The sequence below is a fragment of the Populus trichocarpa genome, chromosome 2 (assembly GCF_000002775.5).
Source record: "Populus trichocarpa isolate Nisqually-1 chromosome 2, P.trichocarpa_v4.1, whole genome shotgun sequence".
NCBI classification, from domain to species: Eukaryota; Viridiplantae; Streptophyta; class Magnoliopsida; order Malpighiales; family Salicaceae; genus Populus; species Populus trichocarpa.
The window spans coordinates 14428307-14446797 of record NC_037286.2 but is presented as its reverse complement, the minus strand read 5'-3'; the positions used below and the strand labels follow the sequence as shown (position 1 = coordinate 14446797).

Sequence of the window (18491 nt, the reverse complement as noted above, 5' to 3'; positions counted from 1 at the left end):
GCCGTACGTTGATGAGTTGTGTCAAGAATTTTGTTAGGCTCTTGGGTCAAGGCTAGAACCGAGCCTAAGATTTTCCCTCAAGACCTTTTTCAAAAGCGTTTCAAATCAATAGCAGACTAATTAATTTTATTAAGAACGCCTAGGAATTACAACACTCATGCCATGCAAGCATAATTATACCCTCGATCGACATAGCTAAAAAAGGATTGGAAGTTAGGACAGATTCTTGGTGCCTCGGATCACTCTGTGTCTGTTTCGGGCGTTGTCGGAGTAATTGATGGCTTGAAATTCGAACTACTCTGACCCTGTCGTTTTCTACCTCCAACCAATACTTTTGCTTTTTTTTTTTTTTTTTTAATACCTTCATGCTAACACTTTTTAACGAGCTACATGCTTTTAAGTTCATTACTTTCTATTTTTTTAAGAAATATATTAGTTTTTTTTATTTTTTTAAATTTATTTTTAACATCAACACATTAAAATTATAAAAAACATTAAAAATTTACTTTTAAATAAAAAAATTTAATCTTTTAAAAATAATATTTTTACCGCAAAAACAAAACAGGATTTAACAAAATTAATTTGACGAGAGCAAAACAATAATCATCCCTCTAAATTAGTGCGGAGAAAAATTAGATAGGATGATAGACTACTGTGAATATTAGGAATTAAATTAGATTTGAAAATTCCAAGATTAAAAACATTCCTTTTTTTTATTAAAAATAAAATTAAATTAAAATCTAAGACAGCTTAGCGATCGATGCATCAACAAAAATAAGACGAAGGGGGTTAAGTTATTGACATATTTAAAATCCCAAGAATGGTTTAATTATTTATCGTATCCCATTCACTATATAATTTATTCTAATTTATTCGATTTTGATAAGCTACAGAAACGTACTGCTTATAATTACTCGCCATAATGAGCTAGCTAAAGCCATATATGCTACAGAGACAGCCAGGTCCAATCCATCCTCCATCGACGCTAGCTGCTCTTGGACTGGACTCCTTGTTCAGATGGCTTGTCTTATGACGTGCTCTAATCTCAATAATAAAAGATTACCAGCCATTAATGGGATTACATGTACTCCATCAATGGGTGGGTGGTCGATCGATGGTCTCAAGAGAGTAAGATGAAGAAGAAATGGTCGCATGATCTTACTGTGATTTTAGCGCTAATATATTGTATATATGCACAGCGACCAGCAACAACTACGTGCAGAGTCTTAAAAAATGATTACAGTGGATCGATGAAGACGAAAACCCATCAATTCAGCTAGCGCAACCCAATGGCTTCTGATCATTCTCTCAAGTTATTTTCGTATTAAAGAAGTTAAAGCACAGGAAGAGAGGTGAACCAGAGAAAGGAGAAAGCAATAGGAGGGAAGGGCATGCGGTACTTGATGCATAAATGCACAGAAACAAGAACGTGGTCCATGCAGGTTTAGCTACACGTATACCAGTGCTGTACATCACCCCCGTTCCTAATTTTGAGACTGGGAAAAAAACAAAGGACTAAACAGTGAAGCAACTTTAATCTCTTTTGCTTTCCTTTGTACCAGCTATGGCTCACACATGTAGCTTCTTTATCATCATCAATTATGCCTATTAAACCTAACCTACATATACTGTCTTTATAGGCCGGGAGGGGACTTCAATTTCAAGACTTTGAGCATAGGAATCTTGTGAGAGAAATCAATGAATCTCTTACGACAATAATTGGACCAAGTTGCTGATGAATCTTTATGTCAGTATATAATTGTGCCCATGGTGCTTTCTTACGACTATATATATATATATATACATGTTTATTGCCCCAATACATCTCCCAGCATCCTCCATTCATTAGCTTTATCAGATGTAGTGTGATTATTTAGCTTTTAATATATCATGCACCCCGCCATTACTGAATTGTATGCGGTAGCTCTCTTTTTTCATTTTCATTTTCATTTTATTATTTATTTTGAGAATACTTGTATGGAGCAATATTGATTAAGTGCAAGCTGTGAGTGTACATGTCCCACACCACCAAGACGTATTGAATTTGGTCCGTGTTGTGTGCACCATCCCATAGCCCCGTTCTCTCATGATCGAGCTAAGTATACAGTTGCAGGAATTGTGCATCAATGGTAATTAAGATGGGTAAGCATGCAGGCTGTTCTGGGTTTTCTCTCAATTATAAATGCATGGTACTGTAGACTCTAGCTCGGCATCTTTGAAGCATATCTACAAGATCAGGCCGGGGACATAGACAAAGGGAAATCAGCAGTGCACCTCTATGTGCCTGTTTTCACCATTTATAGTTGTTCTTTAGCTGCTATTTCTGTTCATCTACAGTATGGAATTTTAACTATATCTCAAAGCTTGCGCTTGAAAACTAGCTAGGTAGTGGCATGATTCCTATATATATATATATATAGTGGCACAATTCCCAACATGAGATAATATAATATTCTGCATTGATTCGAGATTATTTTCAATGTAACATTGCTTCGATCAGGAAAGCCGAGTAAAAGCATATATAAAGAAACAAGTGTACAGGTTTGAGGCCAAATTAGGTAAATAGTACCCAAGAAATACAAGTGGGTGGCACGTATATGCCGTCCGTTTCTTTTGAAAGTACTCTGATACATGTGCTATTACAAGCAGCAGTGGTCAGCTGTTTACATCAGAAAGCTTGGCTTGCTAGCTCTTGGCTCATATGGCAAAGATTGATCAGTTGCAACCCCCTAACGGGTACACATCCTAGCTAGCTAGAGCTTGCCTTCGAACTCGGCGATTGCATTCTCATAATCAAACTGTAGAAGAAACATAAATTAAGAATATATCTCGAAATTAAACCACTGATCCGGATATAAAAGGAACTTCTCAGCAATTTCTTACAGTAGGTTAGCTAGCTGGGAGGGAAATTGTACATGCCAATTCTATTCCTCAAAAAATATATATATCATCGTTTTGCTATGGATGCAAAATGTATAATAGAGCATTTCTGATACGTGCAGCACGAGGACGATCGGTGTAAGATCATGGAACTCAGTTTAGGGCTGCACAAATCAAACTTAATTAAGAAGGAATCAATTAATGATGTATCATCTTAAATTAAGAAAACACTTACCGACAAGATGATCATATATAGAAGGAATGATAGATTGAAAGGCTTATTTAATAACATAATCCCATTGTGCAAGCAACTGATAATAAGAATTTAACAAACTGTGAAAACATAAAAATGATGACATATATGGTTACCATGAATGCCTTCCTCTACCTGCACTAAAATTAACACATCAACAACATATACATTAATTTTGCTACAAATCATAAGACACTTTGGAATCTGGTGCTTAGTGGATTTCCTCCCCACTAATCATCTGAGGTTTGAATTTGAGGGCAGGTCACAAGAAAGAATATATATCTGTGATTACATTAGTCTGGATGTGGATAGCTTACTTAAAATATGACTAAGATAATATATCAGCTAGATTTGTTCACATGATTCTGATGAAAGAAGCATGAAGTATATATCTGCTCAGGATTTGGTTGATATCATATCCCATCATTAAATCTTCACTTTCTGTGATATATTCGAATTTGAATCTGTAATCCCCTATTCCATTTCATAATGAAAAACTTATAATTCGTTATTTATCTCTAATCGTGGACAGTATTTTCTAATTGGGAAAACATTCAACTAATTTTATCACCAATTCCCAAAGGTATTTTTACCATGCAAAGCAAATGGACTCTCATACATACAAAAACATCGTTGGTCTGAAGAAGAAGAAGAAATGTGTAATTCTATATATAGCTTTATGGAGCAATTTTACATTGAACATACAGTAATTATCGAATATTATTGCTAATCAACTGCTTAAATTTGATTCGATGAATGTCTTCTGTTTTCTTTTAGTGAAAAACAGTTGGTTCCATATAATGGATCCATAGTCAATGGCCGTAATCACGTTTTTTTTTGGTTGCAGGAGCCGTGCTTTAATGGCTTTTCTTCTTCTTCTTCTTCTTCTTCTTTTTTCTACTTTTTTGGCTATCTTCTTATTAGCCAAAAGTTGATAAAATCTCCACAATTGTCTAAAAGAGGCCGTTTTACTGTCTAAATTATCAAAGCTCCAACTACTTTAGTTGAAGTCGTGACTGATCAGGTGTCCAAATCAATGGATGAGTTTTGCGGCTTCAAACAATATCTTAGGCACAACAATCTCTTTGACCATAACGTCATGCTTCTCAAATTAATTAAGTATACCAATGTACATAATTAATTACATGTACTCATCGAATTACTAACAGTAATCACATGTGAAAGAACATGTAGTGTGCGTAGGTACACGTATACGTATTCCGACCAAAACATAGTTTTGGCTTCCAATCATGCATGTGCATGAATTGATCTAATTAACTTCTTCTTAATGTACTTAATTATTACTATCATTGTTTTTGTTATATTAATTACAGTCATTTTCTTCCCTAATTGAGAGTTGATTTGTTTGCAAAGATTTTTTGGATTCTATTTTTATGACCGGTACGTGTTTTGTAGTGACCACATGAGGTGAAAAACTGCAGAGTTTCTGACAGAGACGCTATCCATCAAACTTCCATAAATTGAAGAACCAATTCCAAAGATTTATAATATTTTTGAAGATTTAGGGGTCTTAACGTGGTCTCTCTTGAGCTCAATGCCCAAATTAATGATCTTTTGTGCAATTAGAAACAGAATATTTTAGCAGCTTTCCCGAAGATATGATCTCTCTAACACGATGAAATTAATTTATTAGGTTTTGAAGTATGAACAAAAACATCAAAGCACTAGGAGAAGATTTGTTGGCAGTGCACATACCATAAAAGGAACTTTCAGGAACCATCCGTGAAGGCAGTAATTGTACCTTCGAAATGACAGCAGTCTTGACCACAGACAGAGCCAAAGCTCAGTACAAAATGTTATGGGTTGTGAAGATGCTATCATGGAAAGAAGGATGCATATTGAATCCCATATTCATCATCTGCACAGACACACACGCACAAAATGAAAATAAAATAAAAAGGGATCAATGTGTGTGTGTGTGTGTATCATTTCCGAATCAAATCGAACAAGGCTACGATTGTAATCAGTAGAAATTAGATATAGTGCTTGGAAAAACTAAAAAGAAAAATCCAGAATTTCAACGAGAAGCAAGGATTCATAACTCTTTCATGATTAATTGAGAATTCGTATATAGAATGATTATAGAATCACTACAGTAGTTAATTTTAGACTTTCAAGATCAAACCAAGGAATTAAGAAAGAATTAATGCTTGTCGGATTTTGCAATAACAAAAACATAAAGTTGCTGAAGACCATCCCATTAATTTTTCTACCGCTAAAGTTAGAAAGGGTAGCCAATGCAAGCAATGTTAGAGCGAGCTAGATTCTAAACTAAGAACCATAAAATATACAATGTAACCATCATATAAAAACTGAAACACACAGAATACAGTGCTCTCTTTAACCTCAGATTTCCATACGCAAAATGGGCTTCAAAAGACATTAAACAAAGCACTTGACCGCTTAAAAAGATTCGGTGGTATCACGATACCTTATTGATAAATCTCTTTCAACACAAAAGCAGTTTTTGTTTGTGTTTGCAGCAATCAAGACAAGAAGGTGGCTGTAAAAGAAACATCGTGTTGCGGAGAAAGAAATGTAACAATGCTAGTAGTAGTTTTTAAGATGTAGAGAGATTGATTAAAAAATAAATAAAGTAAAAAAAGAGTAAGAATACAGAAGCTAACTTTTACAGCTGCTGAAAACTTTCTGCGCGGAACCTGCAATCCAACTCAACTAAGCATCACCAAGAATATTAACCCAATGAGGTAATACAAACAAAACAAAAAAAAGAAGAAGAGAAATAGGAAAGAAGTTTCCACTTTATATCCTTTCTCTAGCAATGTACCATAAAATGCTGTCATCAAGAGAGAGAGTAAGCTTGAAGTTGATGGCTAAAGAGGGAACAGAAATTAACCCAAACAAACTGGGGAGAGTCCATTGCATGTATAGAGTCAATATATTGCAATACGTTAAGCTACCAGTCACTAAATGAAAAACATTGATGGAAATATTCTGATATTTATCTGTATATATGCATTATACACAATTGAAAGCGTGTTTCAAACTCCACATTTCTTGCACCACTCTTCCATCTTTTGATCTTCACAATATACCCAAAACCTCATCTTTTAATTTGCTGACAATATTTAAACAATCAACAAAAAGAAACTCAAAAAAGGCTAAACTTGAAAATTTCTTGAAAGCCTCTTACCTAAATCTAGTACCCATATTGAGAAATCAGATGTGAAGGAACAGAAGAAATGGTATCTTCATATGTGATTAATTAAAGATCCAGATCAAAAGATAAGGAATTCTTTCCTTTCTTTGAAAACTCAGCTTGCATTGGGGCACTAGTGGGTGCCCTTAATTGGAGAGGAGGAGGGAGAGAAGATGAAGCCAAATGAGAAGAGAATGAACCCATTGTGCCATGTGTCATTGTGATCGAAGATGACTGACCATCATCCTGTGTAGGACAATCCATGTTTACACCAAACAATCTGAGCCGCTTCCCCGCAGTTTTACCATGAACAACTGGCACTGAATCTATCACCAGTGGGACATGACTTCCTCCAGCTTGTTGATGCATTGCCCCAATCTGAAGTGTCTCTGGTGGCCTTAAGTAATACTGCGCTGAAGTGCCATAACTAATCGTAGACGGTTGATGATAATGATTCTGATGATTACGATTCTGATATTGCTGTTGTTGATAAGGATGAATGCTGTAATTCAAATGTCGCAATTGAGGTTGCTGCATGGATAAATTAGATTGGGGTATGGAGTACAGCCTGCCCCACCGCACTGACTGTGGATAGTGTTGCTGATTTTGGAGCTCTAAATGTGAGAATGTTGTTGGATCTGGTGCATTAGGCCTGCGTCTCCAGTCTATGAACAGACGATGCTTGCCTGACTCACCAACACCGCGTTGGAACGACACAATATCGCCTGCATCAAGCCTTTTTTCTTTTACAAACCGGCTCCAACCTTTGGTCATTACATAGCTTTGACTACTGTTCCAATAAGAGTACCGGAACCGCCATGGCTTGCCGTTCCGGTCTTCAAAGTTCAAGATGAGGCCTTTTTCATTCGATGAAGAATCAAGAGGGAAGTACCTCTCTGCGTGTTGCTTTGGTATAACAAGACGGTTTAGCTTGCCTACATCACTTGGGGTCACTACTTTGTCAAACATGTGCTCTCTCTCAATAGACTCTCTAGCACCAACAACAGCATCGGCACTAGTTCTCTCAGTTTCATTGTTATTTCCCAGTGATAATTCCATGAGCTCTAGCTTCTTATCAAAATTGAGAGATGGTTCTTGGGTTTTGCTATCTTGTTGTGACTGATCAAATGAACCAGGCCACATGTTGTGGTGCTCAGGAAGAAAATTTGTGTACTTGGTAGAAGAAGATGATGTACAAGGAGAAGAAAAGAGGAGCTTACTTGTCTTCACAGCTTCCTCTCCTTCCTGTTTCTCTTCTCCTTGTTCTTCTTTATCAAAATCCCCTCTTTCTCCTTCAACGAAGTTCATGATGACCCACTAAGAGCTTCTTATGATCACAGTAGATCTTGAAGAATTGAAATCCAACAACCAAAATAGAAATGATGATTGAGGAGAAAGAAAGAAAAGAAGAAGAAAAAAGTGGGGTTACGACTTTTTAGCGAAATATTGAGCACAAACAAGGCCTTACCTCACCTGCTCTAGAGGATTTGGTTTCTTGTTTAGAAGATTTTCTCTTTCAAAATCTGTGAGGCCACAAAGAAGAGAAGCAAAGGGGGAGCAATCATCTAGCTCAATACAAACCAAAGAGTCGGTGCCTTCTTCTTTGACTAAAAATAAAATATAAAAACAAAACACTCAAAACCCTAAACAAGACAAGCCATACGGTAATTCAATATTAGAAAGAAAGAAGGCAAGCTGTTCATCATGTGGTTGACCTAGCTACATCAGAGAGAGAGAGAGAGAGGTGTTGTATGAGGGTTTTTGCTTCCCAATTATAGTTTCCTAAAATCTTCTCTCTCTACAAGCAACGAACCACAAATATTTTCTCGCTTCTTTCTGCTATTAAAGAAAGACCCATGAGGATTCGAGGATTGAGGATTGAGGATTGAGAGAGGATTTGTGCGTATGGGCCCATGGATGATCTGGTTCGGCTCATGTGAGCTCTGTCCTTTTCATCATTCTTGGGTTTTCTCTATACATTAGGGAGTTAGCAATCAGCTTAAGATGATTTTTTTCCTCCCTTTTTTTACTTTCAAGTCACATGCATCATTATGGTTATTTTTGGGGTTTCTTCTATTTTTTCTACAGGCCAGTTGCTACTAGAGAAAGGGTATGTTCAAGTTAGGTTTTGAGTTTTGACTTCGGTGCCATTGATTAAATTGTGTGCTGGTCCTGGCAGTGAGAGAGAGAGAGAGAAGGTAGTGAGGGTAGACAGACCGACCTGGCGCCCTCCTATTCTCATCCTCATCCTAGCTAGTGGGCACAGATTCCTCCATTTTATCTCGTGCTTGACTGCACAACAAACCAAACCCATTTAGGTTTCTCCACTCCTGCTCTTTATAAGACCTTATTGCCTTCGATCTACGCATTCATGTCCCAATATATGGTTGATTATTAATTAATAGGTGCCTTTTTCCATCCTTCTCGTTCAATAAAAATACAAAATACAAAATTTTAGCTCCCCGTGAAGTTTTTTTCCTCTATTTCGGCTCCCCAGATTAAAATTCCTAGTTCCATGGATACAATTTTGATTTTACAACTAACTAGAATCAATCCCACGTTTATTAGAACTATCGTAAGTTAAATAACTCCTGAAATTCTTATTCTCGACATAAGGGGGGTTGAAATCAACAATGTCAACTTTCAGCTTTCGTGCTGTAGAATATTGTCTTTTGTCTTGGTTAAGTGCTCCCTGTGAACGAATTTGTCAATGAGCGCATGGTAAGCAAGGTTCAAACCCGAGTCAATAATGAAATTAATATGCTAAAAATAATAAATCAACACATGATACAAGTGTAATAAAGAGGGATCAAAACAAAAAAGAAAAAAAGAACATATATTCGCAATATTTCAGATGCAGAAATCACTCCAAATAAAGCTTTGGAAGGCGAACGGGGCATCAAAAGAAAACGTCAGCTAGCTTGTATAGAGAGTTTCTTGGAGTTTGGGTCATTCATGCACTCTCTCTTAGAAACACTACATGTTTAACATTCCATGCTATTATTTATTAATATTCAATGCTAGCTCTCGAATTTTCGATACATTAATCGGACATTGCAGCACATAAATCTTTTTTTTTTTATATCAAGAATTCCTACTATTATCTACCAATTTGTTTTTTTAATTTGATGTTCTTAAATACTTTGTTTAACAATACTATAAACAGGTTCTTTTACATACACTAAGAAATCATCTTTTTAAAGAATAAATAAGTTTTAAGAGACTTTATGAAAATTTCAGCAACTTGATAGAGACGAACAAAACTCAATCATGATTTCTTGATTTTTCATCCAATCGAATAAGATAAGGAGCAACTGTCTAATTCATTACAATAAAACTAAAATTCAATACATATTTAATTAGCAACGAAAAATCCATTAAGGACTTTTCATTGCTGATATAGCTTTATAGTGTTTTTTTCCCTGAGTTCTGCGACTTCGGTATAATGAGCTTTCATATGAAACAATAACTCTTTGTCAGAGAATCATGGGAAGCTTGTGCTCTGTTTCCATGTCTTGGTCATAGGCTTATTAATTGCCTGGTGATTTAACAATAAGAATCAATTGTGGGGCATACCATATCTTGCAGTGTATCTCTTTATTCAACTGCTGGGCTTATTCAAACTACTCCCAAATCATGTGCATCAAACATTTTTTTTTTTAATGCAAAATACCCAAACTATCTTTACCTCTTATTCAAATTGATCACCCAAAATACTATCATTCTTTTTCTCCCCTCTACTCCGTACATGATAACAACAACTTGATAATTGATATTAAAGAGAAAACAAGAAATAATAACAAATTCAAACATGAACCAATCTCAACCTTTTGATTTTCAACAATAATAACATCAAGCAACTTAAAGAGAGAAAGTGAACGATGTCACGCATTTTCCCTTTTGGTTTTTGAAGAAAAAGAAAATCGACAGCAGTTAAGAAAAGAGGATTTTGAATTCAGAGTGACAGATGTTACCAAACTTTAGGTATTGACTTAGTATTTCAGCTTTCTGTAATTGATAATCCTTGAAGATCAGGGCGCTAGCCTTTTCTTTGCCTATGGCTCATGTTTACGTGGAATAACATTATATTCGTTATTTTGTTACCTTATGTATGGCTATATATAAAGCCACCTTGTATATTAAATAATATAAGCTTTTCTCCTAAAAAAACTACCTTCAATATTTGGTATCAGAGCCTTTTCGGACATGTGCCAAAGTTTTTCAAATCTTGTAGCCGCAGCTAAAGATGATAACTAAGGGCAGTTTTGTTCAACCAGCAATTCAACAATTTGTTGGGCATTATGATCATTTGAGTATGCTGATGGAGAATTTTCTTCGCTCTAAAGAATACTATCATGTAGTTGAGAGTGGAATTTCTATCATAACAAAGGATGTTGATCTCTCAGATTAACAAAAAAAAGGGTGGCATATTAAAGATTGAAAGGCTTATGAGAAAAGAATTGTCTCTTTCTGGTCATTGATCATTCGATCCTTAAAACTATATTGGATAAAGAGACTTTGAAGGGAATCTGGGATTCTATGAAGAAAACGTTCAAAGAGAATGCAAGGGTCAAACGTGCACAATTGTAGGCCCTTCACAAGGATTTTGAAATCGTTCATATGAAGGAAGGTGAGACCGTCTCTAACTACTTTTCTTGTACTCTCATCATTGCTACTAAAATGTGCTTTCATGGTGAAATAATGACTGATGTTATTATTATTGAAAAGATCTTACGCTATATTGAAAAGACTTGGAAACTATTTCCATTGATGAATTGCAAAGTAGCCTATTGGTTCAAGAACAACACATGCAATGACATATTGTGGCAGAGCAAGCATTAAAGATACTCATGACAACAGTGTTGGCAAATCAGGCCGTGATGAAGGTGCCTTTCGAGGTAGGGGATAAGGGCGTGAGAGACAAGATTTTGATAAATCATTTGTTGAATGTTTTTATTGTCATGAATTTGGCCATTTTCAGTATGAATGTCCAAAGAAAGGCAAGGAAAATGAGTCACAAGCCTATTACACTGAAACCACTAAATCACTGTTGCTCATGACATATATTGATGTTACGAATATGGTAGGACATAAGAAAGAGTTAAAAGGCTATTTTTCAAAACATGATACTCTTAAAGTTGATAAAGGCACGAACGAGTTACTTCTCATGATTCATGTCAATAAAACACCTGATGAAATGACATGGTTTTTAGACTCGAGATGTTGTAACCATATATGCGACACAATAAATTCTTTTCATAACTAGATGAGAGCTTTCGCAAGTCAGTAAAGCTGGGCGACAACTCCAGCATTGGTGAAATGGGAAAATGTCATATTCATCTCTAAGTTAATCATATTTCATAAGTTATTATAGAGTTATTTTATATTTCTAAATTGAAAAACAATATCTTATGCATTGGCCAATTGCAAGAGAAATGTTTGGTAATTTTATTTCGATATAACAAGTGTAAGGTGTACCACTCAGAAAGATGTTTTATTATCGAAACAACCATTTCCCTTAATAGGATGTTTGTCCTTCTTACCAAGATTCAACTTCAAGACCAATATTATTTTCTCACTCCAACACAACATCTGGATTATCTCTAACATTGTCAGTATGACCATTTAAGTTTTAGAGGCCTCAAAACTTTACCGAAAAAATAGATGGTTTATAGGTTACCACAGCTGCAATGTTCCAACTTGTTATGCAAAGATTATGTGCTGGGAAAACAATATAAAAGTTTCTTTCCATAAGAAAGTATGTGAAGAACATCACAACCATTTCAGCTCTTTCATTCGAACATATATAGGCTAATTTCTCCTATCTCCGATAGTCACAAGAGGTATCTTTTAACTTTTATTGATGACTTTAGCCAAAATTATAGGTCTTTTTCTTAACAAAAAAGTTAGATGCTTTTAGAATGTTCTAACTTTTCAAAACGAAGGTTAAGAAAGATCCTGACAAGCTGAAATTAGTATCCAGGGTTTGCGAGCTGATAAAGGTGAGGATTTCACATTTACCAAGTTTATTGAGTTCTATGCAACCAATGGGATACATTGTCAATTCACCACAACCTACACTCCTTAGCAAAATAGAGTGGCGGAAAGGAAAAATCGAACAATCATGAACATGGTTTGAAGTCTGCTCACCAGTAGACGAGTTCCAAAAACCTTTTGGCCCAAGGCTGTCAACTAGGTGGTACATATTCTCAATAGAAGTCCTATACTTGCAGTTCAAAATAAAACTCCAGAAGAGGAATGAAGCGGCATTAAACCATATGTTGCTTATTTTTTAGTGTTTGGGTGTCTTTCTTATGCTCATGTTCCATATAGCAAACACACCACATTAGACAACAAAAGCTCAAAATATATTTTGTTAGGAATTAACAAGGATTTCGAAGCTTATCGTTTGTATGATCCACTTTCTCAAAAGATGTTTATTAGTTATGATGTACTCTTTAATAAAGATGAAAGTTGGCCCTGAGATGATAGTCATGCTGAAGCAATTAAAGCATCTCTTGATTGGAGTGATATAAATAAAGACATCAAAAATAATATACAAGATAGAGCCAAAGATAACAATTCAGGTGGGACTAGTCATGAGAAAGGCAATGGATCCATTAGTGCTGATAATCATGGTGGCTTTCATGAGAAGAATTTGGAGCATTAAACCAAAGAATACATAAATGATGATCCTATTTCCAGTCCTGCTGAAAGGCATTCTTGACACCCACCAATTTAGATGTGTGATTATAATAGTTGCGAGGGCTTCTCTGATAATGATCATCAAGGTAATTTTGGTTTAATTGTTGATGGGGATCCTTTGTCCTATAGGATGCAACTCAAAGTGCCAAATAGAGATGTACAATGGACTCTAAAATTGAAGCCATTCGGAAAAATGATACATGGGACCTCACTAATCTTCCTTATGGCGCAAAAATAATTGGGTGAAATGGGTATACAAGACTAAGCTAAATGATCATGGGGAAGTCGAAAAATACAAGACTCGCCTTATCGCCAAAGGGTATATGCAACAACATGGGGTAAATTACATAGAGGTCTTCATATTGGTGCTTGCTTTAACAACTTAAAAAAGATTTATTTCAATTAGATGTTAAGTTTGCATTTCATCATAGTGAGTTAAATGAGGAGATGTATAATGAGCAACCCCTTGGTTTTGTGGTAAAAAGAGCAGAAAATAAAGTGTATTACTTACGGACAACTTTGTACGGCTTGAAGCAAATGGGCATGGTATAGCTGTATTGAAGCTTATTTTCTGAGGGAAAGGTTTGAGAAATGCCCTTATGAGCATACTTTGTTCCTAAAAAAATCTTCACAAGGTATCTTCTTGCTTGTATGCCTTTATGTAGATGACCTCATCTTTACTAGAAATGATGAGACTTTGTTAAGCTCTTTTAAACATTCCAAATGAAGGAATTTTATATGATGAATTTTGGATGAATGGGATATTTTCTTGGTTTAAAAGAGCTACAATGATAGTAAGAAAACCATACACACACACACATACACACACACATATATGCTTCATTGCTAATTCATTGTTAAATCAATAACTAAACTATTTTATTGCTAAAATACAATGCTAATAGCCTTGTTTTTAATAGTGTTTGTTAATCCAATAACGGATTTATTATCATAAAAGGTCTTTATTAACTTGTTTTGATAATTTTGCAACTCACCAAACATTCTTCTTAACCACACAGCTTGAGTAACACAACTTCTAGCTACAATATACCCTACCTCTACAATAAAAAGAGTAACCACTTGTTGTTTTTTTGAAGACCAAGAAAACACACTAGGACCAAGATGAAAAACATAATTTGAAGTACTCATTTTCTTTATAGTGTTACCCGCCCAAGCTCAACATTATTAGCATAAGAATAAAAGATGTCATCATTTTGTGTATCTTTGACATATCTCAAAATAGACTTTGATGCTTGCAAATAAGATTGACATAGAGTCTCCATGAATCTACTAACAATGCCAATGCCATACATGATATCAAGCCGAGTAGTAGTTAAATATCACAAACTTTAATCTTTCTTCCACTGGAGTCAAAATTAGATTACAAGATTCCATCTTAATGTTTTTAGCACATCACTAGCATAATTTTTTTATGAAATAAATATGTCATCCTTTGTTCGAGTAACCTTAATACCAAAAAAGTTAGACATCAGACCCATGTTTGTCCTCTTAAACCAGCAATTATGGTTTCTTTAAACTTCATCGTCAATTTTAAGTTGTTACTAGTAAAATCAAATCAACCATATATAAATATACAATAATAATATCTCCATTTGAATTACTTTTGATATATAAAATATGCTCTTAAGGACACATATAGAACTCATTCTCAATAAAATAAGAATCAATACGAGTATAGTAGGCTCTAGAAGCTTGTTTCAAACCATACAAGACCTTATTCAATTTATAGACTTTATTCTTTTCCCTTTCTTCATAAAGCTTAGAGGTTGTTCAACATAAACCTCTTCCTTAAGCACACCATTCAAAAACGTTGATTTCATATCCGTTTGATAAATACACCAATGATTTTATATAGTATGAGAAATAATTATATGAATGGTATCAATTCCAGTAATAAGAACAAAAACCTCAAAATAATTAGTACTTGGTTTTTGCTTTTAGCTTTTGGTTATCATTTATGCTTTAAAGCGATCCGCTATTCTATTAGGCTTGTACTTTATCTTATACACTTACTTGACTCTAATTAGCCTTTTATTTTGTGGAAGAGTGTTAAGTTTTGAAATGTTGTTCTTCTTATTCTTTATTCATTACACAAAGCCAACAATAATTAGTAGCAACTTCTTGGAATGAAATAGGATCACAATCAATAAATAAAAGCAAGGTACACTACATCATTATCAGAAATCTCATTGTCACGCACAAGAATATAATATTGTAAGTGTGTAGGCAAGCAATATTGATGTTGTGGATGACTAGAAGGCTTTGCATTAATAGGAGTTGAAGACTGTGGAGTTTGATCTTTCATTGACATATTATTGTAAACTTCATCTAGGAATGATAAAGATTTTGCTTCTTTAACTGACCAATCCTAAATTCCATCTTCATAAAAATAACAACTTGACTCATAATAACCTTTTAAGTTTTTAGATTGTATACTCTAATAACCAATAAAAATATATTTTTTTGATTTGTTATATGATTTCTTCCTTAACTTATTAGGAACATGAGAATAAGCAATGAAACCAAACACCTTGAGATGGCTAATATTTAGCTTCCTTTGACTCCAAGCTTCTTGATGAGTTTTTCCATGAACACTTTTTATAGTACAATTGTTCAAAACATAAATAACATTAATAATTACTTCTTCCAAAAAAGCTTTAGTTGATTTTATTTAACACACATCTAACCATATCTATCAAATTTCTATTTTTCCTCTCTGCCACCTTATTTTATTAAGGAGTGTATCTAGTAGTTAATTGATGTAGAATGCTATGCTTTTTCAAGAAATCATCACAAACAATATATTTTATCTCTCTATCATTTCTCAAAGTCATAACGAAATGCCCAATTTGCTTTTCAACATAAGACAAAAATTCTTAAATACACTACAAGCTTCTGACTTTTATTTCCCGAAATAAACCCAAGTCTTTCAACTAAAATTATCAATAAAATTAATGAAGTACCCGTTACCTTCATGTGAAGAAATTTTAATCAAATACAAATCTAATTGCATGCATTTAAGTGTTTTTTTTTGCTCTCCATGCTTTGCTTTTCAGAAAAGTATCCCAGTGCTTTTATCCCGAAGTACATGATTCATAAAGTTTTATAGAAGGCTCAATTTATAGCAACCTATAAACCAATTTTTTAATAGAAAGAAATTTCAAACTTCTTAAGTTTAAATTTCCAAGACGCCAATGTCATAAACAACTATCATCAAAAATCATAAAACTAAAGCAAAACAACTCTTTGTAATTAATTTTTGATTGTTATAGATGATTATTAGCAATAGTTCTAATGTTATGTTCTATTGCTATTAGCCTCTCTTGTTCATAAGAGATTATACAAGTCTTGTATTTGAAGCACAAATCATACCCTATTCCTGCTAATTGTCCCACATTTAATAAATTTTGATATAAGCTGGACATATTAAACACTTTAGAAATAAAATTAATTGACCCATACTTTAATTAAATGACAATTCTACTTTTCTTAATTGTTAGAATTCTTGTTTTATCCTTAAGCATCATCGATGTATAAAAAGATTCATCCAATTCAGAAAATAGCTCTTTTGTCACTACTGATATGATTGTTGCAACCTGTATCCAAAACCCATATATTTTTTATACTTTTTTGTATTATGGTTTGCCACAAACAAAGTCTTAAAAGCATTTTTATTAGTCTTCACAAATTTTGTATGCATATTCCTATTATTTGAGTTTTTAAGTCAACACTTATATTGATAATAACCAAACCTTTTGCAATGATGACATTGTATATGAGACTTGCAATCTTTCTTATAGTGACCATTTTCTGAAATTTATGCCATTAAATTTGAGACGTGTCATTCTGATTTGAATCTCCTTCACATCTGTTATTTCTTCCATCTTTGCCTCTACTTTGACCACGTTGATTGTGCTCAATCTTAAATAAGACTTTCTCTTTGTTCATCATGTTTAACTAAGATTGCAATTTCTTTTCAAAGGCTACCCCAAACTTCTTCAAAATCAAGTGATATTCATGAGCTATTAATGAACCTTGTAATTCATCAATTGACATCTCATTCAAATCTTTTAATTCTTTAATAGATGCTACTTCGTCCTTAAAATGAAGTGTTAGACTTTGAAGAATTTTATTTATAACTAGGAAATATATCATCTTTTCTCCATTGACATCTTATTAACCAATTTTTATGTGAGCAAAAAATACTCACTAATAGTCTCATTATCTTTCATTCAAAGAAGTTCAAATTATATGCATAAAGTCTGCGACTTTACCTTCACTTGTCTAAACCTTCGTAAAACTTGTCTAAAATATCTCAAGCTTCCTTTGTAGTTTCAACATGCATAATCTTCTCGAAAACAGATAATTCCACCTCTTAAAAGATGTGATATCTAGCTTATTGATTTCTCTTTTTGGCACAATTTTTTTCTTGCACATTCATTGACCTTGGAACTTTGTTCTCGATAAGATCCCAAACATTAATACACTCAAAGAAAGACTGCATTTGTACTTTCTAGGTTCAAAGTTGTTTTTGCCAACAAATTTGAACATTGAATAATCCATAAATTTTGTATCAGAACCTATCCTTTTAATTGAATGGCTCTTATAACAATTATTAAAAACACTAATCATTAAGTTTTTAACCTCCCAATGTGTTATTGATTGATGTTTAACACTCTTAAATTTTTAATACATTAGCCTTATATTTATAGGGAGATTACAACCTCTAACTATCATAATCTAATAAGGATTGTAATTAGCTAGTTAAATGGGGATTATAATTAACTAATCTAAAACAAATCTTCTTTTATCAAAGATTTTTACTTAGACTAGGATTTCAACTAATATCTAACAATACTTAGACTCAATTTGTGTTTATGTAGGTGGATTTTATTAAACAAATGGCATTTATTTACTCGTTTCAACTTTCAATAATATAGGTCATAGTAATTTAATTTGGTTTGGCTCATGACCTGATTTAAGGCTTAGATTACGAGTTTAGCAGGTTAACTCAATTTGATTTGGGTAAAAAAAAACAATGCCATTTAACTTTTTAAATTAAAATGATGTTGTTTTGAGGGGAAAAAAAACCAACTCAAGTTTTGATCAGGTTGTAGGATGTCTCACCAGGTCGATCAAGTAAAATCCAATCAACTTAAGGTAGACTTTTTTTTAAACACCTAATGTGGGCCGGGTGCAAGTTAACTAGATATTGTATCGACCAGCCTGACCAAATTTAATAATTGTACTACATGTATGAGGTAGCTAAGACATTTCTGGTTTGATAATGGAAGAACCTTGGAATGGACGGAAATTATGGTTAAACATGTCATATGCATTGTTAGGCCCTATTTGTTTTTTAGGTCGGAAAATGCTTTTGCAAAAAATTAAAATTTCTCTTTTTACTTCAAATTAATTTTTTTTGGTGTTTTTATATTGTTTTGATGTTCT

General features: G+C 33.9%; 1 protein-coding gene across 13 annotated transcripts; it reads right to left on the bottom strand.

The window, feature by feature from the left end:
* Positions 1 to 2437: 2437 nt before the first annotated feature.
* LOC18096404 (B3 domain-containing transcription factor NGA1) lies at positions 2438 to 8520 on the bottom strand. 13 transcript variants are annotated; one of them, XM_052450740.1, is made up of 5 exons: positions 6309 to 8519; positions 5782 to 5814; positions 5586 to 5657; positions 2884 to 5012; positions 2438 to 2798 (listed from the first exon to the last, which is right to left on the bottom strand). In XM_052450740.1, exon 1 carries the CDS (start codon positions 7620 to 7622, stop codon positions 6381 to 6383), a length of 1242 nt encoding a protein of 413 aa, XP_052306700.1. In that variant the 5' UTR covers positions 7623 to 8519; the 3' UTR covers positions 2438 to 2798; positions 2884 to 5012; positions 5586 to 5657; positions 5782 to 5814; positions 6309 to 6380. The 13 variants fall into 13 exon arrangements, with proteins under 13 accessions (XP_052306700.1, XP_052306698.1, XP_024451857.1 ...); XM_052450738.1 differs by having other exon boundaries at positions 2884 to 5657; XM_024596089.2 differs by having other exon boundaries at positions 2884 to 3044; positions 4896 to 5012; positions 5586 to 8518.
* Positions 8521 to 18491: the final 9971 nt, after the last annotated feature.

What these genes read in the sequence shown, in the direction of transcription:
- LOC18096404 (XM_052450739.1), bottom strand. Translation starts at nt 7,622, where the DNA reads ATGAACTTCGTTGAAGGAGAAAGAGGGGATTTTGATAAAGAAGAACAA.